The following is a 26234-nucleotide window of genomic DNA, read 5'->3' as shown; positions in this document are numbered from 1 at the left end:
GCCTAGACTACCAAAGATAAAAACCAAAAGTTTACATCTGTAGCCTAGCTGAGAGATGGTCTGCTCTAGCTGTTGATATTTTAGCACTTTGGTTAGGAAGGCTTCCTCTAAGCTGTAATCAAAAGTACAGCCGACCTCGAGAATGAACACCTCCCTATGGTTCTCATTAACAACAATGACATCGGGGGTGTTAGCTGAAATGTTAGCGAACACAGAATCATCGTTACACAGGTTAAACATGCTCGGCTTCACAGTAGAATGCTTATACAGCATGATGGAGGACCTGAAAATAGAAGTGATATCTTTAGATACCAAATCCACTATTCTGTCATGCCTACTTATGTAGAGTCCCCTGTATACATGGCACCCATTTAAGATGTGGGACATGGTTTCAGCTATTTGTTCATGACCATGATGTATACAGTGAGGAGCATGGTTGCCTGGAAACCAGATGGAGAGGTTGAGTTTAGATGGTAAAACCTGCAGCCTCGCTTTCAGAGTAAAGACAACAATGCATTTGTCTAAAGCAACATTTTTGAGCACAGAGTGCGAGACAGAATGGTCCGCAGCGGGGAGACATGCAGTCTTCCCTTGCAGCCTCAGTTCAGTCCAATGTTGCCGTTGCCTTTGTTGTTGTGCCCATAAGAGGCGACCTCGGGCATTAGTCAGTGGGAGTTGGTGTTCTGTTCCACACACAGTCATTGATGCTCTGACGGAGATACTGGGGTCAGATATAAAGTCCTCCGAGACAGCCATCGCCTCTGAGTTAGACCCTACCCACTTCAGGGTAACATCAGCCCAACAGCACAGATCGTTTAAGTCCGGCCAGTCTGACCACACACCGAAGCCGGGAGAGCGACTGTCTAGCTTTCCACTCGGTTTCCTCCTGAAGCCTAGGAAGCTAGGATCCGAGCCACATGCCAGGGGGACCTTACGTTGTTTTAGGTCCAGGAATAGAGATGAACGTGCAAGCTCTCTCACATACTGGTCATCATTGTTCAGCATATTTAACAAGGGGGAGAGCCTCGTAGCAATATATGTCCATTCAAAATTGGGAACACCCAAACCACCTTCACGTTTACTGTGAAATATAATGTCACGTGTTGTGTGTGTGTGTTAAGACCAGTCCATTGTCTCACTAAGTGCACAGTTTTGTCAGTCAAATCACGTAGTGATTTTCGTGGAACATGTACATTGGAGAAAAGATGTTGTACCTTGGCCAATGCTATTATTCTGACTGCCTCCAGTTTCATGATTAGAGGCAGAGGCGAGGTGTGGATTAAGTCGAGCCTGCTGGAGTACTCAGCAATGATTACCTCGACCTGATCGCCCCACTCGCCTGCCACATTAAACTTGTGGCCCAAATATGTGTAAGTCTCGTGACGTGAATAGACTTTAAGGGGTTTATTGCAAATTGTGAAATCAGTTGGTGTATCTGTTTTAGAATGGTACCAGCGGTTTCCTCCGCTCCGTCTTTCATATTGAACTGCACATTTGGATTCTTTTACCTCTAATCCTGACCATTCCAAAAAGGAATCGGTTTTGGAGAGCATGTTCTTGATTACAGCCCCATAATGAGAGGCTAACTGGACATCGTCTGCATACCCCTGAACAGGGTTAGGGGAAATTATATTGGCGGGGGCACACATACAGAGCCATTTCAACCATTGGTTAAGTGCTAACACAAAATTAACAGCGCTCCATGGACAGCCAGTCTTAACACCTACTTGGAGAGGGATGGGGTCTGTGAGCTGTTTACCACAGATAACCTGTATGAATGAACCAGTGTACACATCTTTAACAATGTCAACACAAACTTGGGGTAGATGGAATTCCTCAAGAGCTGTTATCATGACATTATGTGCTAAAGTGCCAAATGCATCACGGAAGTCCAGAAAAAACGAAAAGTATTCACTAGACCCATGCTTGAAATCGTCAATTCCTGTTTTGAGACAAAACACATGTTCATTCATGCCTTGCCGATTGATGTAGGCCTTTTGCTTGGGAGATAAGATGTTTTCATCCACAAGCCAAGGCAGGATTCGGGCAAGAATGCACTTCATAAACACCTTATAGATGGTAGGTAAGAGGGAAATGTCTCTCCAAGTTGACGGATCGTCCGGGATATTGTTTTTTTTGGGGATCCTGTAGATGAGGGCGCCCTTCCATGAAACAGGGACCCTCCTATTTTCCAAGCAGACATTAAATATAGCTGTCAAAATTTTCCCTACAGTACTAACTTCACCACTTCTACTCTGTTTCTCTGATCTTGTTCAAGTTGTATCCACATATTATAATGGATGAATGGTGTTGAGAGGAGGAAGTGAGCAGAAAGGGTTTTGGGATGAACCCCGGGCCAGCTATCAAGTTTCTGACCCATTTATGTAACTCTAAAAGGAACCAAATGTGCACACATTCTCCCAAAAAGATAGGAAGAAAAAGGCACTACAAAAAATTGTAAAAACAAAGAACAAAATCACCTTATGTCCTTGTTGAAGTATTTGCTGTATTTAACAGACACAATGACATGTTGCATGCATGTTTGCGCAGCTAATTTATTCCTCTTATGTGGATTTGATGCCATGTTTGTGTCATACACTAATCAAGAAAGGATTGATACATTTCCTCATGGAGATGTTTTATGTGGTTTATGTTTGAATGCTGCAATCCGTAATATTTTTGTCCTACATTTCGATTCGAAGCTGTGTCTCCCACTTGGGAAACTGCCAAACATCTGCTACTACACCAAGATGGAATCCCCGCTTGCTTAGGGGGATATTGCACCTGTCAGCTTCAGGCAGTGCTACTTGACCAATTGGCCTACTATATGTATATAGCCTACACTACCATACAGATTGATTAAAATAATGTTTTATTTGTTAAAATAAGTTCCAGATTGCAGCTTTAAAGTGGTCTGTTTTTTTTTTTTCCAGATTTGGACGTTACTTTGAAACCCCTCTGCTCTGGCAGAGCATCATAATGATTGCTACCATGCTGGTGATGCTCTCTCTCTGCACTGATGTCCGCGTGGCCACGGAACTCAACACAAAGCGCCGCTCGTTCACAGGTCAGAATCCATCTCCCAGCCATCTTTATGATTATAGGGAGGTCAGTCAGATAATGTTCACCGGGGGCATTCCCAGCTCTCTCTGTGTGTGAGTGTGTGCGTGTGCGTGTGCCGTGTGCGTGTGCGCGTGCGTACGTGCGTGCAAGAGCATACATGGGCATGGGAGCTGGTAGTACTTAGCATGTTGTGAAATTGCCCCTTCTCCCAATGCCCTTCACAGACGTATTTCCAAGTAGACATAGAATTGCATATCAGTTTTCCAGTTCGTAGCTGCTATAGACTGCTCTGAGAATAAATGTATCATGTTTTTATTGACTTTGATTTGAAGGGCACCACACAATTCAGCACTAGAATAAGAATGTCATATACTGCATATTTTGCCAGACAACTGATGGCTGTGGCTCTCTATGCATAATATACAACGTTATTTATCCGAGAAGGATCTACAGTAGGTGGGTGCTTTGTTTCATAACTGTCTCAACTTACTTTCACCTAGTTGACACACATTTAAAAATTATTTAGTTCCTACATAGATAAGAGAGTTTTGGAGAATAAAGGGGGATTGTGTTTTAGGTTTGGTGCGAAAGACAATTAACTGATAAACAACAACATTATTACCTGGTAGGATATCTCCCTGCCGGGTTGACTAAATCCTAAAATATGATCTTAATTTTGTTGTCCCAATAGAGATATTAGTCCTCGTAAATAATATACCAATTCAGAAAGCCATGAGGTTCTAATATGCATCCTAATGTACAGTTTAATTGTTTTGGTTCTTACAAGTTCTTCAGGAAATTAAACTCTTCGTTAGTGATACAGGAAATGAACCACAAACACCCTCCATTGGTTGAGCCATCATATGGCCTATCTTATCCCAGAATACTTGTGGGAGTCATTTGAAATGGAGACAGATTGTCCAAAGACAGCAGCTGTTTCCACAGTCTAAACCTTTCCAGTGATTCTGCCAAAGTTAACCGGACAGATGCTTCCAGTTACGACTCCTGCTTCCATAATCAGAAGCTGAATGACTTAAGCACAAACAACTTGTATGTGTTGTATGACAAATATGCAATATTTTCACTCAAGTGTACTGTTTAGGACCCACAAGTTTCTGCAAATGTACTGCTGAGCTTATAATTACAGTTCAGCTACACAATGATGCTCTGTTTTGTAAAATACAAGTACAAAGATCGACTATAGAAAAAAGAGCTGGGTGATATGGACAAAATCAAATATCACAATACCTTTGACCAAATAACGTGATATTCATTTTGTGACGTATTGTGCAGATGACTATTGGTGCATTTAAAAAATACTTACACAATGAGAATTTTGATAAATAATCATCAGTAAGTGGGTAAAGGCTGATATAACAATATCGCTATAATATTGATACATTGCCCAGCCCTAAAAGAAAAATCTCATAGTGGCTTGAGGAATTGGTTGTGTGTGTAGCTTGTATTATCACTCTGACTCTGGCGTGTTGTAGTTGCACATCTAAGCATTCTGTCATGGTCCAGCCAGGAGAGGCTTGAATGAACTGGCTATGCTTGGTGTCCTCTAAATGAACCAGACAGAGCTAATGAGGACAGATGGATCATTGCACTGAATTAGAGGACATGACAATGGATGCTATTGTCCATCAGACCAGACCAGTGTCAGATGCTCCATACTAGACTCTATGGAGGAGCAGTGTATTCAGTGGTTACTTGTGCTACTTCATAAAATCGGTAACACTTTCTATAATGCCCATGTATATAATGCATTATTATAAACACATTTATAATGCATTATAATCTGCTCATAACAAATTGGTTCAAATTGCATTTTGGCTTTTGCTGCCTTTATTTGATAGTATAAAGTAGACTGACAAGAAATGGGGAGAGAGAGTGACACGCAGCAAAGGTTGTCGGGCTCGGGATTGGATTGCATTAGCAGCCTAGGTGCCCGGACCGCTATGCCAGCCATCCGGGCCTAATAACATATTATTTGATTATCTTATAATGATGGTCAAGTATAATATTACTTGTAAGTCATTATAAAATGCTTTATAATGTGTTGATTATTGTTCTAAAGCATTGAGTATGTATGAGTGCTTATACAGTAACTATAATTATGCAGTCTTATAAGCAGATTATAATGCATAAGTATGTCTATAGTGCATTATTGGCATGGCCTTCATAGAAAGTGTTACCATACTGGAATACAGTTCCTAGACTATCTACCTACTCACTCATTCCACTCTACTGTCTTCGTGGGGTCTTTTGAACTTTGCTTCTTTGAGGTTTTTTATAGCCACTTGTAGTACTAGTAGTAAACAGAGAACTCAGAGTTCTACACTTTGAAGACTGAACTCTGTGTGACCGTTTGTCATGCTTTTGCCCTAGTGGGGATTAATCTGACTTAGACTTATATGAGTGTACCCAGAGGTTTTACAAAGTCAACCTCTCTAGACGATCCTGGCACGTCACAGACACGGTATGGATTGGTTTGGGTGTTCCAAATGAGAAACCAAGCTTTCTGTCTGTCTCTTTCCCTTCTCTCTCATTCTGTTCTTTTGTTTGTGTCTGTAGTGACAGACATTAAGGACGAGGAGATCAAAATCCCTAAGAGGCTCTTTCTGGGTATGTACGATACTCAACTCTGTCGACCACAAAACATCAGTTGTAGTTCATCTCCGCCTCTCATCTGTTGTTCTTCCATCTGCATGGCTCCAGTGTGGTTCTTCCTCTGCCCAATCACGACTAATCACTGAGGACTAACATGTCTCTCCTTCATGCATTGATAAATCCCTGCATCCATTGTAATTGCATGTAAACCCTGGCATGGCATCCATGCCGTATGTGGTGCATGGAAGTCACTCTTCATTCTTTCATTGTAGTGATGCATCTAATGTACTCAATGCATGTTATTGTATTAACCCCCCCCACCCCAAAGAAAGAATAAGATAACCTAAGCCCCATATACGTTGTTGTATGGCAAATAGCAAAGATAGCAGATCTGCAAGCTGAAAATGTGAAGCTTGTAGATACCGGTATGCTGTTTTTGAAATTTTGTGAAAATTGTTGAAAACCTTAGATATAATAACTTTTGAAACATAACTTTTGAAATGTATTACAAGCCCAAAATAGGAATGCCAGGGTGAAAATGATCATTCCATACATCGCTTGCCCTATATTGGGGTGATTTGCATGTACAGTACTGTTTGTGCATAACTCTGTCATTCTGATGTGGGACGTTTATGCATCGTACAGCTCTATGAGGAGTGTGGCTTTTCACCTTTTCAGATAGATCTATTTTGGATTACTGTCTGCAAGTGTTTGTGCCTTTTATTTTAGTCTAGTAGTTACTAACCTCTTATTATGCGTAATGCACTCACTCCCACTTACAGTATGTATGTAGCTCGAAAATAAATTATAACATGCACTACCTTTTGTTGCTTTAAAAAATGGAACCGTGAAATGGTGCATTGTTAATGCCTAATTTGCTTGCTTATTATCTTAACTCTACAGCCGGGCAGTGTGGAATGTGTACTTCTCTCATACCAGCTTACTGTTGTGTTAATGTGCCTGAAACGTATGCTGATTTATATGTCTACAGTATGTCCTCTGGCCGTAATTGTCTTTGCCTCAATGCCTTCTTCTAACTCTTAACGTTTTTCATTGTGGCTTTGTTTGAACTACACTTAGTCTGAACTCATTACTCGCTCTAGGTCTGTTCTGTGTAGTAAAGGGTGGGGAGAGTCAGCTGTCACTGAATGGCGTAATGCAGTGTTTGAAAAAATTGCAGATCTACAAGCTCACAACGCATTGCATCGTGAAGCGTTAATCATTTAAACTGTACCTCCTTTAGCTGAGGACCCCCTGGAAAACCCTCAAGGACCCCTGGGGTTCCCCGGACCTCACTTTGAGAACCAGTGGCTTAATGTGTCAATCCTATAGCCTATCAAATAGCTAAACATAAACCCCTGCACATTGTGTCCCTCACTTGCATGGAGAAACTTTTATTTAGACGTTTCGATCGCATCCGACCTTCACCAAAACATTGTCTAAATAAAGGTTTCTATATGCAAGTGACTAAGACAGTGTGACTGTGCAGGAGTTTATTTTTATATATGAACAGCTTTTTTCCCCCTTCTATGCACCTGTCACTTATTCCTTAGTCTCTCAAGCCAGCCCATCTCCTCTTCCACAATTTTTGAACGCACCAGAGGCGGTCTGTAATTCCACCCCATGTTCCACCCGGTAAAAGTTGAGAAGAGGATGCTGAAGATGACAGCTTCCTCTTTCTGAATTTCATACTTAATAAAGAGCCAAATCAAAAATATCTTTGTGAATGGCATTTCTGCAAGGCAGCAAGCTAGCTAGCCTTCGACTAATTTGTTTTCCACAGTAGGAGTTATTTACGCCACCGCCCAGGCGAAACGGACTACTATTTATTCCTCATGTGTACTAATATTATAGCCTACATCAGCGGTCTTCAAGGTTTTTCAGCCCAAGGACCCCCTAGCTGAGAGAGAGATGAAGCAGGGACCCCCGGCCCCACTACATATTGTATACAATTGTGTTGCAGATTAAACCTTTTCTAGATTTCATAGCTTCATAGACTTGTTTGACAGCACTATCATGTTGGATTCACGTTAATTGTGTATTTTCAGACATTTAACAACTTAAACCATCAATACTTAGTAAACTTGACCTTTCGCCCTGTACTTGTTCTGTTTTTTTTTTTCCCCCTCTACACCAAACCTCTGCCGAAAATAGCCGATCTACAAGCTTGTAGATCTGCTATTTTTGGCTAAAGTTCTCTTCAGAATTGCAATGCTAGGGTTCAAGTGGTTGACCCCCTAGGTGTCCCGGACCCCCTGTTGGAGACCCCTGGCCTACATAGTTCCTGATAAATGTTGATAAGATTTATCTTTAGTTTAATATTCAACCTTATATATAATCTTAAAACTTATAATCTTATAACCTTCTGTGAGATTTAAGACAACATTTTAGCTCCATACTGATTTTCAACCACTCGTTTCAGAGTGAATTGCACTCTGATCAGACAGCTGCTAATCATCCACAAGGCTGGATATGAACAAAGCATTTCTGATGCTATCACAAAGCCAACGTGTACAGTAGAGTAAAAAAAAGAAAGAAATATTGTCATGCGAGGGTGACCTGATTTTCAAAACCTCGAACCGGAGACATTTAAATGAACTCTACCACATGAACCCTAGCGTCCCTATTCTGGGTATGTCATTATAGACGAACATTGAGTGAAAATAGCTGATCTACAAGGTCACATTGTGACTCATTGCTACACATTGTGAGTTGTAGATCGGCCATTTTCAGCAAAGAGATTTGGTGTAGAGGGGACAAAGGAGGGGACCACGTATACTGTACTTGGACCCCTGGGGGTCCCCGGTCAACAAGGGTTTAAGGGGTTAAGCTAACTTTAAAGTGAGTCAATTATGGACCAAATTAGTTGTTGTTTTCTATGTTCTATTTACTACCTTCTTGCTGTCATGATACACTCTACCTCAGTCACAGTGACATTATAACATGCTATAGAAAATTGTGTGTTAGCACATGGTGGGAATTTAAACAAACTTTGCACACCTTTGGTCCACTGCAACCTAACTTTATTTAATAAGGGAATGGCTCTCATCCTAGTACAGCTAACGGCCACTAGATGGCGGTAGCAGACAACATTTACATGATGTGAAGTAGTTGGCTACACAGCTTGTGCATGGCTCTCCTATGATGAGAATGTAATATGCTTAAAATGGACTTAAATTGAATCGTTTCATTTGTAACCTGAGGTTACATTTTTTAGATCACATTGCATAATATTGCAGTACCAGAAAGAGTCGAGAAAGGAATTTCAAGAAGACATTTGTTAGGCCCCCAGTTGGTTTGAGTGCACAGTAAAAAATGCTGGTGTTCATTTATCCATTTGTGACTCTGAGAGTCTACAATTGGAACCAAATGTACCCGTCCCTTACGGGTCCATTTGGTTTCATTTGTACACTCTCAGAGTTAAATAATGAACAATATACCTACATCTGACATCTCTGGCTGGCTGGAGGCTTGACAGAGGGGTGAGGGGTGGGGGTCAGTTGGCTCCAGTGCTGGACATGGCTATGGTCTCCTGGCCTGCCCCAATTCTAAACCTCTCCACCCGGTGCCAAGGGCTGCTGGCTGTTAAGCTCATCCCCCAGGGGCAGTTTCATCAATCACTGAGCTCTAGTGAGGCTCATTACGATTGACAGAAAACCATTTCCTTTAATTGCAGCTTTGCTGCTCTGCGATCTGGCAATTGAAATGGCAGAAGCCGGACAAGATGTTGTCCGATACTGACGGTGATGCTTGAAAGTGGTCAGGTGGAAGGGTGTGTGAAGAAGATGGAGATACGGATAACGGTGGATTAGTAAAACCTAATTTGTACCTTGTTGTACGGCTGTGTCATTATCCGAAAACTCCCTGTTTTTCTCTTGAAAATCGGTTGTGTTCTTCGAGCGACACGGGCATCATACAGCAAAGTATAGATTAGGCTAAAGGCATTCAGTCTTTCTCAGATGCCTTGACCAACAGTGGTTGAAACTGGACCCTAGAATAGGTCTGTTTACTCTGTTAACTTAATAGTCCATCATATGCCATTCATACAAAAGGTTTTCTGCCATCCGGCCCTCAGTGTATGCAAATTATCCCCATTTCAATGGGGCCATTTCAATGGGGAACAAGTGCTATCATTTGTACACACTGTTGAAGGCCGGACGGCCGAAAACGTTTTGTATGGAATGCCACATGATTGACTATTAAATTAAGCAAACAGACCCTTTCCTTTTAAAAATGTTAACAGTATACTCGGACAATGCACCAGGCAATTAGAGCAATATTTTGGTGGGCTAAAATGAGCACCAGGCATGCACTGAATTTCACTCAGTTGGTGTGAGAGTGTCGTGTAGAGCATGCGGTTCTCAATGTGCAGTCCGAGGACCCCCAGGGGTCCTTGAGGGGGTTCCAGGGGCCAGGGCATCCCCAGCAGTGTGATCGATAGTTAATAGGAACCTAATGTACCCTTACAGGTCTGTAACTCACAGAGTATACAACTATTACAAAATGGACCCTTACGGGTTAATTTGTTAAATGAACATGGAGGATTTTAGTCCCAGAGATTTAATTGTATGAAGTGGATGCATAATGCCTAATTCATATCAAACTGGGGGTCATTGAAATGAAAAAGGTTGAGACTGTCTGGTATTACAGAGCAGCTGTGCTTATTAGGGTTTAAGTGTCAATTTCACGTGTCATGTGCTGTGACAAAAATACCCCCTTTCACTTCCTACTATTAAGGGCAGTCTTGTCTGTCAGCATGTCTGCATCTGAGCCTGTATGTGTCTTTGACTATTGACTTGACTCTCATTGTGCGCTCTGTCATCCATCACAAATTCACAGGTGGATCCACTGCCTTAGAGGCGTACCGTAGCATCATTATAACGACAGGTGGCCCACATCAACCATAATTACAGGTTGTCTGCTCTGAAAAATAACCCACTATGTGCCATTCAAAGTACTTCCTGTGGTGTGGGAATAGGACTTCTGGCGATTGTAAAGACTTGAAATACTTGAAAATCGATGTGTGTAATACATAGTTTTGGGGCAATATTGGGCATACACCAGTAACAGCCCCAGTAATGGGGCGGCCATAGCTGAGTGGTTAGGGAGCCCGCCTGGGGAGCCAGAGGCCCTGGTTGCCCCAGGTTCGATTCCAGGCCGGGCCAGCATATGTGTCGATGAAATGAAATTTGTCCCTGAGCAAGACTCTTAACCCCTAATTGCTCACAGGTTCTCATTGGAAACAAGACCGCAAGGACTTTCATGAACGACCTGTTAAAAGGAATTATCCTTATCCTTATCCTTAACACCACCAACCTACTGTATGCTGACCTCAACCTAAGTTGATTGCATTGATGAGGCATTTCACACTGCATTTCACACCACATGTTGGGGACAGCTGTGCTGTATCTTTTTTTGGAGAATAAGTATGGTTATAAGGGAGCAATCCTGGTCACCGGTTTTAAGGCCATGTTTTTGTTTTGTTTTCCAACTGGAAACGCAAGGTGCTCCTCTAAAACACTCATCCAAATTTGAACATTTTTAAACTCTCTGCGACCACATAAAAGCACCAGACGTGCGTGCGTGGCTCCGCACAGAATAGATGCCCTGCACCCGAGTCGTCAGGCTGCTGGTATTTCTAGAAACACAGTGCTCATTAACTATAAAAATATAAAAAAAACTACTAAAATAATGATCTGCCCTTAACACCTCCATGTACTTTATGTGGAAGACTTTTGGCTTGAAGTCCTTTTATATCAGAATAAGCTCCTTATTATTCTGGTAGAGGTATGTATATAAGTGAAATGTCCATATAGACACAGGGCTTGGAACTTCTTTATAACTGTCTGCTGCTGTTAGATACAGATACTTGTTACCTCTGCCAAGAAGGTAATGTCTGTCTGCTTGTCTGTGTGTCTGTTAGCAGGATATCTCGAGCAGTTAGGAACAGATTTGCACAAAACTCGGTGGAAAGGTTGGTCCTGGGCCATGGAAGAGCTGAATAACTTTTAGCTGATTGATCAAAGCGGCCTGTCACCAAAATGCTCTGAACTTGTGAACAGATTAGCATAACACCACACACACATACTTTGACAAGAGTTTTATCTTGGGCACAGGAAGAGCTGATTAACCACTTCTTCAGCCCTATTTTATTCTGCATCATATGATGTTGTGTGAAAATTGACGATCTACAAGCTCACTCCTCACAAAGTATTGAGAGTGCTCTGTAGTTTGGCTGTTTTCTCTATTTTGGAAAACGGCTAAACGACACAATACTTTGAAAACAGGATTATCTTGGATCTAAGAAGGACTGATTAACTGGTCAAAAGCAGTTCTATTCAAGGTCTGTTGACTCTGTTCTCTTCTGAGCACATTTCTAGTACTCATTGTGACTTTTATTTAATATACAGTTCATTTGTCGAGTGTGTGGGAGCATCACTTTAAAAACGAGCTCATGTTTTTATTTAATGTTGTAATTTCAGTTTTGATGTTGGCCATTTGCTATTTTAGAATTTGCTCTCTGTATTTAAAGAAGGAAGGTCGATGAAATTAGATCAGAGCCTGTTCAAACAAGCATGAAATTGATCATAGATAGACCAAAGTAATTGCTTGTGAAATGTGCCTGTCATCTCTGACCGTTGGTGTGAGGTGTCCTTTACAAACTGTATCACAGGCCTCAGTGTCTTTGGAATAGAAAACATCAGGTCTGTAGGTCTGATGAGGGAACAGAGGTGAGAACATAACCTCAGAAGAGAGGGTCTCATGTCTTCTTTCAGAAACAGCCACCAGCCTAACCTAATTTTTAAGCTCACTGAACACATTCAATAAGCTTAACAAAAGACAGGACAAACACAAAAGGAGCATTTTGAAGACCAAAAGAGAATAGCAATTCCATAAGAAAAAGTTGTCTTTCTTTCTTTCTTTTTAACAGTATATACATCTATCATTTTAAAGTGCCAAGATGGCACTGGGATGCATCGATTGGATGCTATGAGAGAAGAATATATGAAAAAAGCATGCTGCTCCCTGATTGATTTTCCTCCGTGCACATCTCTGGGTCTTTGTAATCTCAGGACCCTGGATAGCTCCTCTATTAGCCTCCCTGTGATTCCCTCTGCAGCACTGCCATTACCCTCTCACCATGCTGTCCGCTAGAAAGCTCTCTGCGCAATCACAAAATCACTAGACATCACTACTGTAGGCAGTGTGTTTATGGCTAAAACCTTTGTATTATTTAGTCTGCATCACTCCTAAACAGCTGTAATTCTCTACTACTCTCTGAAGGTAATACAGCATATCCCCTTTTTAACAAATCATACAGTATGTGTGTCACAAGTTAATGATTTTAACTGATAACATGGTTCAGAAATTCTGAAGCTTTGTTTTCTGAAAATGGGCAATTTGTTATTTAGTAACGCAGTATCCATAACAATTGTTCTGACTTGAGTGCAACTTTTAAGTAGTTATCAGAAAACAGTGTTGTGTCGACACTTGGTCAGTTGAAAACACATTTTTGTCGAGCATCACTTGTCGAAAGGCACATGTGACGACTGATGAAGTACTGTACAAATTAGCCGTAATTATAGTACAGAGGTATATTGGCAATCAATATTTTTCATTCTTTATTCTGTTCCCTTGGGGAGATAATATTTTGCTGTGCTCTGTTTTTGTGGAAAAATCACCTCTATTCTGTCGATGCAGCTCTTTCTTTCCAGAGATTACTTGAGACCTGGCTTAGACCTTGAGACCTGACCTGGTCATGCATGGAACATTTAAAATCCCTGTCCACATGTCCCCTGGTGTAGTTTAAAACAGAAAAATAATTTCTGTTCAATAAATGTTCATGTCAAGTCCCGCCAAAAACTTCCCTGAAGGATACGATACCTTTTTTCACTATTGTAATGGAGATATGCAGAATGCAAGAAAATACCAGGATTTTCATGGGCAAGCTTCAAAAGTCAAGTCAATTTTATTTATAAAGCACTTTTAAAAACAACCAGATTGACCAAAGTGTTGTACAACAATAAAACAACCTCAAGTGTAAACAAACAATAAACAACATTTAAAACGTTTAAAACAGCAAAGTTATGCAATGACAGACCGTAAGATAAGAGCACGGAGGAGGGGGGAGGGGGGTGCATACTCGGTCACCCAGGGTGATTCAAATTCTAGGGAGAATAGGTGTGTTTGGTGTGTTTTGAGTCTGGATTTGAAGGTGTCTAAGGAGGGTGCAAACCTAACAGTGGATGGAAGACTGTTCCAAGATATTAACCAAACAAAGAACACGTTTTTTGGGACCCCAATACACATGATACACAATAACAGATGCTTTGCTTACAGCTCAGCATCTGTTTTACATTCTCTCCTGTTCCTTCTTATGGACAAACAAGCTCTCATGCTTGAAATATTCGAGAAATAAGCTTGTTGGAAAAACAAGGAAAACCACCTGTTTACTTTCTTCCCCCAAAATGTTTTCTGGCTCTCCCCGATGAGTGACGGGCGGCTAAACGATTATACCAACCGCCTCCGCGACATTACAACTTCTTCTCGCCAAAGTTGGCAGGGAACAGTAGGTAAAAAAACCAAATGAATTCTGTTACTCTGACCTGTCTGCCTACACGTTGTGCCACAGCTCTATTTGACGGAGAGCAGAGCTCTGCACAGGGCGCCTGGGCACCACACGTGGGCCTTTTGTAAGCAGCACTGGGGTGCTCCCACACAATGACCAGCCCTCTGGGTTGGAAGAGGAAGATGAGGGTATCACAGTGGTAGTACTGTGATAAACACTGCTTATTTACTCCATGTAGAGTATAATGGGCCTGTTATTGTACCTCCTGTTTGAAACTGGCCTCTTATTGCACCCTGTGTGAGGCCTTATTCCTCTGCCCAACCCTCACGCTTTCTTTTTATACAAGTAACTATTTCAGTGTTTCTGATGTGGGGGGGGGGGGGGGGGCATAGCGCAGTGATTCTCAACCTTTTTCATTTGATAGACCCCCAGTTTGATATGCATTAGTCCACAGTCGGACCCCCATTTTCTTTACACTGTTAAGTTCTGATTGTTAATTTAACTCTCTTGAGAGTGTAAAAATGGAACCGAAATAGACCAGTAAGGGTCCATTTGGTTTAATTTGTACACTCACGTATTTACAGACCCCAAGGGTCCCTGGACCTCACAGTGACAACCAGTGGCATAGAAGATACCTGCTCATCTGTGAAATCCATACCTGATGGTGTCGATTTAAAAAGATGACGACCAATTAGAATCTTACACAGAACCATACGTTTGATATGCTACTGTACAAGCCTTCTCTGTCGAGTGTATATGAAGCTGTATCATTCGTTTGTGGCCAGGTGACACGGTTTCCACTGTCACCAATCCTTGCTTTTTCTCTGTGCCAGGTTGTTATCAGTAGAGGCCAGCCATCCCCTACACGGGGGTTACTGTACCCTTGTTCAGCTGCCAGAATGGGGGGTCCACAGCTGCCAGGGCCCCTGAGAACTGAAAAATTATGAACATTCATGAAAGGGAATTAGATAACATTCCATGGCGATGGTCCCCGCTCAACAGAAATAGACCGGTAACAACCGGTGGAATGAATCAGCGCTGACAACTTCTGGTGATAGGAATTTCTTTTATTGTATTACTCACATAAATGTGTCTCTGATAACACAGTTAAATGAGGAAACCAGAGAGAGGCTCAACGTGGCTAGCAACCGCTCTCTATCACGCGGATGTGACAATTAAACATTTATACAGCATGCACTGTAACACATGATGAACCCCATGACACATTATTAAACCCAATAAACATCCCCTTGCACACACTAACTAAATAATAAAGTGCAATAAAACATTGCAGACAGACTGGTGAGAAATCCCTGTTCAGCCAACAACCCGGAATGCTACGATATTGTTATTGTTAGACTTTTTAAAACCTCCGTTTTGCATCAACATAGTGGCTTATCCGGTTAATGCTTCGACCCCGTAAATGTGACTTGCCTTCCAGGGCAAAAAATACAAACAAGAAATCAATACAGCTGATTATCATGATAGTAATACATTTTCTCAATACTGGACCACTTCACCCATTTCCCACCTATCTTCATATAAATGGTCCTCACTGATTCCCATTTTAAGATGGTGCCATTTCTGTCTGCTTGGTCTGTGTCTCAGAAGAGTGCTGCAGTGTAGACCGTTCCGAATTGTAAAAGATTTCAAACTTAAATTTGAATTTGTTTTATTACAGCAAGACCACTTTACTGCTTCTTGTCCCGAAAACCGTTAAAACTGAAAAACTCAGCTCTGAAATCTTATCTTTGTCAACACATGGTGAAATGATTTGATCAGTTGATGTTGTACGCACTTAGTGAGCTATGAAGGACATTTTAGGCGCAGATGCCCATATAAAAGGAATGTGCTCGAATGCCGGAGCCAGGGCTGAATTGCCTTTAGAAAGTGATTCACGTTACTTTATTATGGGATTTGTTGACCTTGTCCATCGCAAAGCGATCCATTCGCTTCAATACCACAAAGACACTCCATCTTACACTGTAACTAAACAAAAGCGAAAGCTTAAGAATAATTTCAATTAAACTGACCTTGGTTTAGAAAAGATTAGCACACAATGCACCAGATAAATGTCAGGATTTCTTACCAGCAGTCTGCTAATTAAACAATATTCCCATGGATCTGAAGCTCAAATGACATAAGTCTTTCCATTGTTTTGCTTTTCATATTACCCACTCTGTATATATTTGAATTAATAATATTTCAGTGGTGAGGTCAATTAAAGCTGTAGTTTGAACCTTTTGTTTTAATCTCTTTAAAAACCCATGTCTCATATTAGCTGCTGTATAGGCGTGTAAGGAGAGCAGTTTCCAGATGTGTGTTCCTGATAAGGAGAAATTCATTTAAACATGATTAAATGAATTGCATCTGGAGGGCTGTACAGATCCCATTTAAGATACAGCAGTGCGGTAACGTTATTAGATTTTCTCGATGTATTGTACTCAGTCCCCTTTTCCTATTGGACCAGTCGGAAAACGTGTGCTGCCCCAGTAGCCTAAAGATATCTTGGAGGGAACATTTACCATGACCATTTAGGTCATGGTAAATGGTGAACTTTATCAAAGCGCCTTTTATCAAAGTGCTTTACAATATGCATTACATTTCACCCATTCACACACACATTAACCCATTCAATCCGGGAACGCATCTGTGTGATTAACCATTATAACCATTATTTTATAATGGTTATAGCATAATCATTTTGCATATTAAAAAAGCTCCCTAGATTCAACAGAGTAGACTTTACCATCTGTCGATGTGTGTGCATCAGGTCAGGTGATAAACTACTGTACTAATATGTTGTATTTTCATTTCATTTGTTAGTTCAGGGTTCTTCAACATTTTTCAGGCCAAGGACCCCCTAGCTGAGAGAGAGAGAGATGAAGCAGGGACCCCCCACTACATTGTGTTGCAAATGACTCTTTTTCATAGATTTCATAGATAGCTTCATAGACTTGTTTGACATACATTATCTTTACTATTAATATTTTGGATTTGTGTTAATATGTATTTTAGGACCATTAACTTTTTAAACCCTCAATACTTAGTCAATTTGACCCTTGGCTCTGTATACTTGGTCTGCTCTTTTTCCCCCTACACCAACTCTCCGAAAATAGCCGATCTACAAGCTCACAACGCCTCGCAGCGCAAGGCGTTGTGAGCTTGTGGATATGCTATTTTTGGCAAATGTTCATCACACAAAGAGTTTTTGGCGGACCCCCTGCAGTTACTCTGAAGACCCCCTGAGGGTCCCGGACCCCATGTTGACAACCCATGTGTTAGTTTATTTGTATCAGGGACCATGTCGAAAATAAATGAATCTCAAGGCAAAGATGAAAGATGCTTTGTACCAGATTACCTACTAGCTCCTTTTCCATCTGTAGTCCCTTAGTTAGGAAACGTTCTTTAGCCATCTGCAAAATAAATGCTTACCAATAGCTTCCTTCATCAATGTGTTCAAAGGTGTCTAGCACCTCTCAATTAGTTACAACCCATTTCCTCTGGGAAACTTTGTGGGTGCCAATGGGTGAAAAACTGGAAAAGGTTAAATGAACAATATATAAGCTTGTGGTTTTTTTTGTAGGTTTGTTTTGGGGGGTGCTGAATCTATTCCAACCATTTTAGAAAAAACTACTCTCTGGCCATGAAATCGGCAGAGAGATCTACAAGCTCACAACGCATCGCCATGCGACGTGTTGTTAGCTTGTAGATCGGCTATTTTCACTTAAAACATGTTTTATCATTAATTGTAATGGAGGCAAAAGTGGCTTATATGGACAGTGTCTCTTATATAAGACACTATACAGTATTATGTAATAATGTATGTTATATATACATTATACACAGCTAATAATTATATATTTTTTTAGCTGCGTTGCTACAGACAAAAATGGAATATTGCTGGATCAGATCCATTATTTGTTAAGTTGTTAGTTGACTCAAACCTTCACTTACAACATAATGTCGTAATGTTATAATTTGTCTTGAATATCTTCATCGAATAATGAAATCAATTACGTTTTTGTATTTACATGTTTTCAAAACGCCACACCTACCTTTTTACTTGACTAGCTGAAGTTAGCTTGTAGATCTGTTCTTTTTGGCAAGCGACAACCTCATACTATTGAGTATTAACCCATTCAAAACGGGAAAGCATTTGTGTCATTTTAGATTTTATAGCATTGGCTATTAAAAAATAGCAGATGTACAAGCTCACAGCGTGTCACTTTGTGGTGCGCTGCGAGCTTGTACATCTGCTACTTTTGAACATTTTTGAAAAATCTTGAAAGTGTGAGAACTACTGATTTAGAAGCCATTTGTAGAATCAGCCTCAGGTTAAGTAAGTAGGCTTCAACCAACGTTTCTTTCGTCTCTTGTGTGTGTGTGTGTGTGTGTGTGTGTGTGTGTGTGTGTGTGTGTGTCTCAGACTTTGATTGGAACCACTTCTGGTCGTGGAGTCGCTTCGTGGATTACCTGCAGTGCGTGGTGACCTTCACGCTGCTGGCGGCCTACGTCACCTACCTGCTCCTGGACTCTGCGCTGTTCGTGGAGAGTCTGGGCTTCCTGGCCGTGTTCACAGAGGCCATGCTGGGCACGCCGCAGCTCTACTGCAATTACCAGAACAAGTCAACCGAGGGCATGAGGTACCCACCCACTCTACAACCAATCTAGAGCCAAGCACGCTCGACACACACACGCCGACACAAATGAGATGGCCTGGTTTGAATCATATACCGGTCTGGACGATATATCGGCTATTATTTGTAATTATTTTATTACATAGGTATCGTGAATTATGCAGCTGATGTGTCCCGCATTGCGACTCGCTGTAAGCTTGTAGATCTGCCTTTTTTCAGTTTTTTAAAACATTTCAATCAAGTCTGTGTTTGTCAAACTGATTGAATTGATTTAGCTGATTTGTATGAATTATAGGTCAAAACGTTGGTGGTCTAGGACTCTCCAAAATAGGGATTGGTATCGGACCCAAATAATCTGACATCAGCAAACTGAGCACACTCACACCGGCCGACAGAAATGTTATGCATGGTTTGTCATGTGCACACCCTGGCACAAACACACGCACTTACAGTACGCTACCATTTCATTGAGGGTTATAATATGTGGCCTATTGAAGGAGAGTGATCATTATGTTTGAAATCTGTGTTTTCACGCTCTCTTTGTACACTGTTCATAAGCCTTCTTTAATTGATTTTAAGAGGTATTTCAGTGTAGACTCTAGACCCGTTTTTCCTTTCAGTGCTTCATATTTTCTGTTTCTGTTTTTTCACTGGATGATCTCATGTTTTCATTACGTCCTCAGCTGTGATGGATAACCTTGTCTAGACAAAGGTTTCCTTTGACTCGTTATGAATGAAAAACTGCAAAACACTTTAATTTCCTCATCCATTTCATTGCAGGTATGACTCACTAAGCACCAATTATATAAAGATGAACATGAAGTTGTTTTCAGCGTCGTAACCTCGTCGAACATTACATTCTCATTATCGCTGCCATTATTTATTGATTCATGAGAGCTGCTTCCGTTCTAGTCAACAGAGGGTCGTGAGAGGTTTTTTGTTATTGTTTGTCTCTGAGTTATGGATTAATATGACACACATACACGCACATGTTCACACAACAAAACATGACCGTTTAGAGATTCAGAGCACAGGTTGTTAGAAAATAGAAGGAAAACAATTCCAACTCCCAACTTGCTTTGGTATTATCATCCAGCTGCCAGGATTCTCCGCCCCTCCTGAATAAACGAACCACCTTTCACCTGACCAGTAGTCTATAATTAATCAGGTCCAGTTAGCCTCTGCTCTATGTAAAACCTGTTGGCCCCGGCTCTGTTTTAATGACCTGCCTCTGACGGGTCATTATAACAGGAAGTGTGGAGCCACATCATTAACACTGACACGTGCTTATTATTAAGTATTTCTGGTATCCGACTTGCTGTTCGTGCTATGAGAGCAATTTGTTGTTGTCGCTAACATGACAATGTCCTCTTCATTTTTCTCGAAAAAATCGATAAAGTGATGAATCACCCGTTGCATACGTACGTATTCAATATTTATTCATGGTTATTTGCACCACAGTGAGGGTTTCTGTTATGTGTTGCCAGGAGTGGTCATCTTGCACCGATGCTACCTTTTTCGTGGAAGATGACAAATACATGGTAACTGGAGTTGATTGGGCTTGGCGGGCGGGGAAGCTTGTAGCCTTGAGAATCAATGGTTCCCGAGCCATGTATCTCATAGGTCAGGAGCCTACGGTATATGTCCTGTTTCTGTAGAGTGAGGTAACTTGATGTACCCTCAGGACATGACACTAGTATGTACTTATCCAACCCTTGATGCTGAGTCCCAAGCATTTTATAGTCTTTCACATGACTCTGCCTAGCTGCCTGTCCTCTTAACCCGGGCCCTCCAGATACCAGCTGGGCCTGTTCCTGCCCATACTGTTGGCTGTCTGTTTCCCCTCTGTCATCCCTGCCTGCCTGATACTTACTGACTCTTGACAGTCCACAGAGCTGTCCCTGTGCGCTTCGCCCCGCTGTGCGTCTACCGAAGGGAAGGCAGCCTCCTCCGTTCGGCTGCCAGTGCCTTTGCTGGATTTCATACATCGTCGCTGTTGGGTGGAAACCTTGTATGTCCAAAACCGTTACTTCTCAGGAAAAGAACCTTTGTTCCAATATGTTCATATTGAATATTCATAGAACTCACAGACAGACCTTAACCTCTTTAAAAATAATTCAAATATAGTATAGCGAAAATAGGCGATCTTCAAGCTCACAGCGGTTGTGAGCTTATAGTTCCCTATTTCAGCTACTTTAGCTTGACATGGTCATACCACAAAGTAGGGCATTAATTAACGAAAAAAACATTCCAAAGTTGAAATATGGAGATACAAGGTTTCTGCCCGACAGCGACCATATTTATCCTTCTTCACCTCGCTGCTCACCAGCTGTCCTCCACCGGTCACAATGTGCAGGTAGCTGCCATAGAAACCAAGTGGACAATGTCCTTTGCAGCTCTGGTTTATTGTTTGTTATCCATCTATCGTCCCTCTGTGCTCAACCTGTTGAGCCAGAATATCGCCCGGCCCGCTGTTGCTAGGTTACTTTACTACCAGCGCTGTGTTCCAGGTTTCTGTGTGTGTGTGTGTGTGTGTGTGTGTGTGTGTGTGTGTGTGTGTGTGTGTGTGTGTGTGTGTGTGTGTGTGTGTGTGTGTGTGTGTGTGTGTGTGTGTGTGTGTGTGTGTGTGTGTGTGTGTGTGTGTGTGTGTGTGTGTGTGTGTGTGTGTGTGTGTGTGTGTTTTTTCTTTCTTTCTGTCTGTGTGTTTGTGTGTGTTTTTTCTTTCTTTGTGTGTGTGTGTGTGTGTGTGCATGTGCGTGTGTGAAAATGCAGATACTGTACCACCCAGCCTTCAACTCCTCAGTTGTGCTGACATTGTTGATATTATGTGCGCGCGCGTGCGTGTGTGTGTGTGTGTGTGTGTTTACCCGTGTGCCACACGTTTCAGTACACGTGTAACTGTAAGGCAAGTCAGCCACAAGCCTGTCTGAAAACTAAAAAACTAAAAACACACAGAGCGCTGACTTCCTCCCAATTAAGTCCTGTCCAATATTCCCATGCTGTGACTAGACTAGAGTAGCGCTTTTAAGTGGCCACGCTTCTCCCGAAACCCTTAGGCATGAAACACTTCAGGCAGAGCGCAGGAAGTTGTCAGCACAGGAACTGTTCGATCCATCGACAACAGACCAGGAGGTAGACCAGCTTTGGAACCGGAATGTTCCCGATTCGATCCCCGGCTCCTCCTGGCGTTTAGTCGAAGTGTCCTTGAGCAAAACACTGAACCCCTAATTGCTCCCGAGGAGCAGGCTGCCACCTTGCATGGTTGCCTCCGTGTTTGGTATGTGTCTGTGTGTGTGTGTGTGTGTGTGTGTGTGTGTGTGTGTGTGTGTGTGTACGACGTGAATGGGTGAATACTAGACATTGTAAACAAACAGAATCCCTGGCATGACAGCTGTAAAGTGTTATAATTATCGTTAAGGTTACAGGCTTGGCAGTAACTAATCTGAAGGCAGCAACCAGTTGTAATTTTTTTAAATGTGTGAATAATATATACAACCAAGCCAGCATAATTGGAACAGACTGGGATAATTAAGTACTGGTACCCTCTAGATACTGTCCCACAAGACTGCTTAAAGTAGTCATGATTTCAGTTTGCCCTAGCATTCTCTCCATTATAAATTGCTCCCTCGCCACTGGTTAAGTACCGTCTGTCTTTTCCTCCCGTGCCCATATCAAACTACTTCTTAAAAACTTGTATGGACTCCTCAGTTATTTGCAATTTTAGACCCATCTCTAAACTCTGACTTCTTTTTTGTATTTCTTTTTATTGATTTTTTTGACAAAAAGAAAACACGTACACACACATACAGCTCAGGTCCTTAACCCATTAAGGGTTAGGGCATTTTTAGATTTGAGCTAAAAAGCATTAGTTTACACTTTAGGCTATTCAAAAATAGCAGATATACAAGCTCATAGCGCGGCACCGAGTGCCTATGAGCTTGTAGATCTGCTATTTTTGAAAAATCATGAAAATGTATGCAAATCTTTGAATATATATATTTTTAAAGCGAACATTTTTAACTCAAATCGTTGCTTCTTGGGGGTCCCTGGAACAACATATTTTGATGGGGGTCCGCGACCAAATACATATCATTTTGGGGGTCCTTGACATGAAAAAGATTGAGCACCACTGATATAGAAACATACGTTTTTCAGAAAACTGTTGAGATTTAGGAGACATGTAGAATCGGCTTCAGGTCTCAATGGGTTAAATACATTATTTGCATTTTCACATGTTTATTTTCATCGCAAGTCTTAGTGAAAGTTGTGTATGAACAGCTTCGTGACTGCTTGAACAACAATAATTTCCAGTCAGGTTCTCGCCATGCCACAGTGCACTAACTGCTCTACTGAAAGTCACTAATGATCATCTTCCAGCAGCTGATGCAGGACAATGCTCCCATTTTAATCCTCCAGATTTTGCTGTATTTGATGCTGCACTGCAACTGATCATGATCAGATTAGGGATATCAGGCTCTGGTTTTCTTCTTATTTATCAGACAGTTTTCAGTGAGTTTAGGCTAATCATTTTCCACCCGGCACAGGTGAATTACGGTGGCGCAAGGTCAACATGCATCCATTAAGCCACATTATCCATAAACACAAACAGTTTCCACGGTTATGTTGATGATACACAATTAACCTGCCCATTACTTATCTGAGTTATAGTTGCATTTTTTTGATGATTCACACTGTTAGATGGCTCAAATCGTTTTAGAGATAAATAATATCAAATTCTCATTCTTTTATTTAAAGGTAGGGTAAGTGATATTTTTTGGTTAAAACAAAAAGTATTTTGTTAAAAGGTTAAAATACTATATTCTGATAGTAATCATTGCTATAGAGTGTTTTTTCAGTAACAGATGTCTCCCTGTCTCTCCAGCTCTTTAATAAACAGAAAATACATTTTTCGGTAGGTGTCAAAATCTCAGCCAATCAGGAGAAAGTACCCATTTTTAAGCTTAATTTGTATAGAGTGTTCCAGTTCCAATTTTGCCTGCTCATTTCTTAGTGTCATCACTTCCAATTTCACTTGTTTAATCTGTATCCTGATTGAGTTCTCTATCCTGGTTGGATAAAATTGGAAATGAAACTGAAACTGAAACGAAAATGCATTTTCTGTTTAATAAAGAGGTGGAGAGACAAGGAGACTCCTAATACTGAACAAACACTCTATAGCAATGAGTTCTATAAGAATATAGAGCTATTTAACACTTATTTTAACCAAAGCAAAGCACTTACCCTACCTTTAACATAATCTTGCTGACTTAGCTGTAAAGCCTGCAGCCAGAGCAGCGATCATTAATTAAACACAGTTAAATAAGGTGGTCCAACCCTTTTAACAGCTGAGAAACATCTCTGAAATTAAGTATTTTGTAACTCCAGGCTGATTCATGCTTGTATCAAATAGACTACTGGAACTCCATATATTTTGGCCTCGAAAAACAAAAAAGAAAAACAAAAAGCTACCCCATCTCCAAGCCAGACTGTTAAACCAAAACCAAAATTAGCAGAGCCCATTACACCTAGCCTTCCTTGATTGATTACCTATTCGTTCAAGAATCGATTTAAAGAATGTATTGATTACTTATATACAACAGGGCTCGTTCAAGACCCTTCCTCCATCGCAGACCTTTTAACCCCATATGAGCAGGAGGGCTGTTCTGGTCGTTCTGTCTAGACGGAAGACAAAAGGCCATCAGGCCTTTGCCACTAGAGTCTCTGGACTTTGGAAAGACCTGCCTGAGGAGATCAGACAAACACATTCAATGTTCTCTTTTAAATCACTTCTTAAAACACCCTTTTATAGACTTTTTATTATTATTGTTATTATTATTTTGTGAGGGGGCCAATTGCAAATGTCCACAAAAATGTTCTTAAACAAGTCCTTGAAAGGGCATAATGAGCTGTAGTAGGATGTAGACTCGCCCTCCATGCCTGCATTGGCTACAGCGTCAGTGCTTGGCCGTGTGATGAAATAGACAGCGACAAATACATGAAAGATTGATGACAAATGGAGAGTCGAGTGAGAGGGTGATGAGTCGCTTGTCTGTAGCATTTGGTCCCCGGGGTGTCATGGTTCTGAGGCAGCAGTCAGTGTTATGTATCTGTTGTTAATTCACCCCCCTGGGTCCTCAAGTTAACCTTACTTAACCTTACTTAGGTAAGGTATTGGACACCCGTAAACAACCATCACATGTAATGGGCCATTAGAGGGTTGCATTAGCAGCAACACTTATGCATATGTTATGATGCAGAACCACCACATCCATACCCCTCTCTCTCTATCTCACATACACTCTCTCTCTTCTCCCTTCTCTCTCTTCTATATAGTATGACTGCCGCCCAGTTACGGGTCCATGCTCAGAGATAACCACTTCAGCCCTATATACTTTATGGTACGATGAATGGGCAAAAATAGACGATCTGCAAGCTCAAAATTCACTGCATCGTGCGTGTTGTGAGGTTGTAGATTGGCTTTTTTCACTATTTTTTTTTTACAAACAAATTTACAAATGTAAAAAATAGGGATGCCAGGTTGAAAGTGGCTAAATTAACACTCAGGATTTTACTGTGTAGAGAGACTCAACGGTGGTTCTGTGTAGTAGTAGTATTAATAATAGCTCTAGTAATAATAACTTTATTTATAATAGGACTTTTCCAAATCATGTGGCATGCAGCAGGAAACCAGTTCATTACACCAAGACAGAATACAATAAAAAATGAAATCAAATGAAAAGGGTATAAAACAAAGGGATGGGTGTGGAGAGTGGGGCTAGGTGCAGCTCAGATGGGGGCGTGGGTGCTTGATGGAGGTTGTGGTAATGGATTTTACGATGCTTGTTGTGAATCCTGCCTGCTGCCGCCGTCATTAATTGATCCCCTGCTTGTGGACCCAGCTGCCTCCGGCCAATCCGCGATAAAGCAAAAGAAGTAAACACACACACACACACACACACACACACACACACACACACACACACACACACACACACACACACACACAGTCTCTCTCTCACACACACACGCACATATGCACGCACCCATGCACAGGGTTCCATTTGAGAAATAAAACGGAGGGGCAGACTTTTTCTTAACCACTTAATCCCTGTACTTATTTGTATGACATACAGTATAGCAAAAATTGCAGATCTACAAAAATGTAATTGTTTAACACATTGAGTGCCAAAATTGAGAAGCTATGCGTTATGTGCCAAAAACGGTTATAACCGTTCTTGGGGAATATATATATATATTTCCTTCACAGCACCAAAAATATCATTTTTCGAAGATTTAGACTCCAATCCACTTCCTGGTTAACTTATGACTTCAAAAGCCTGTATCTCGGC

At 41.3% G+C, this 26234-nt stretch overlaps 1 protein-coding gene across 3 annotated transcripts in view; it reads left to right on the top strand.

Annotated features, from left to right (window-relative positions):
- slc66a2 (solute carrier family 66 member 2) overlaps positions 1-26234 on the top strand; it is a 44317-nt gene that overhangs the window by 2100 nt on the left and 15983 nt on the right. For 2 of the 3 annotated variants that reach the window (XM_084081281.1, XM_084081280.1), the window contains 3 exons: positions 2934-3067; positions 5641-5691; positions 18675-18891. In XM_084081281.1, coding sequence (XP_083937407.1) covers positions 2934-3067; positions 5641-5691; positions 18675-18891 — 402 coding nt within the window. The remainder of the gene's footprint in view (positions 1-2933; positions 3068-5640; positions 5692-18674; positions 18892-26234) is intronic. The other variant, XM_084081282.1, reaches the window with a different exon arrangement.

This window comes from Gymnoscopelus microlampas (assembly GCF_963454915.1).
Source record: "Gymnoscopelus microlampas genome assembly, chromosome: 15".
In the NCBI taxonomy this organism is placed as follows: domain Eukaryota; kingdom Metazoa; phylum Chordata; class Actinopteri; order Myctophiformes; family Myctophidae; genus Gymnoscopelus; species Gymnoscopelus microlampas.
Note: the sequence above shows the minus strand (reverse complement) of the source record. Positions and strands in the feature narration are given on the sequence as shown.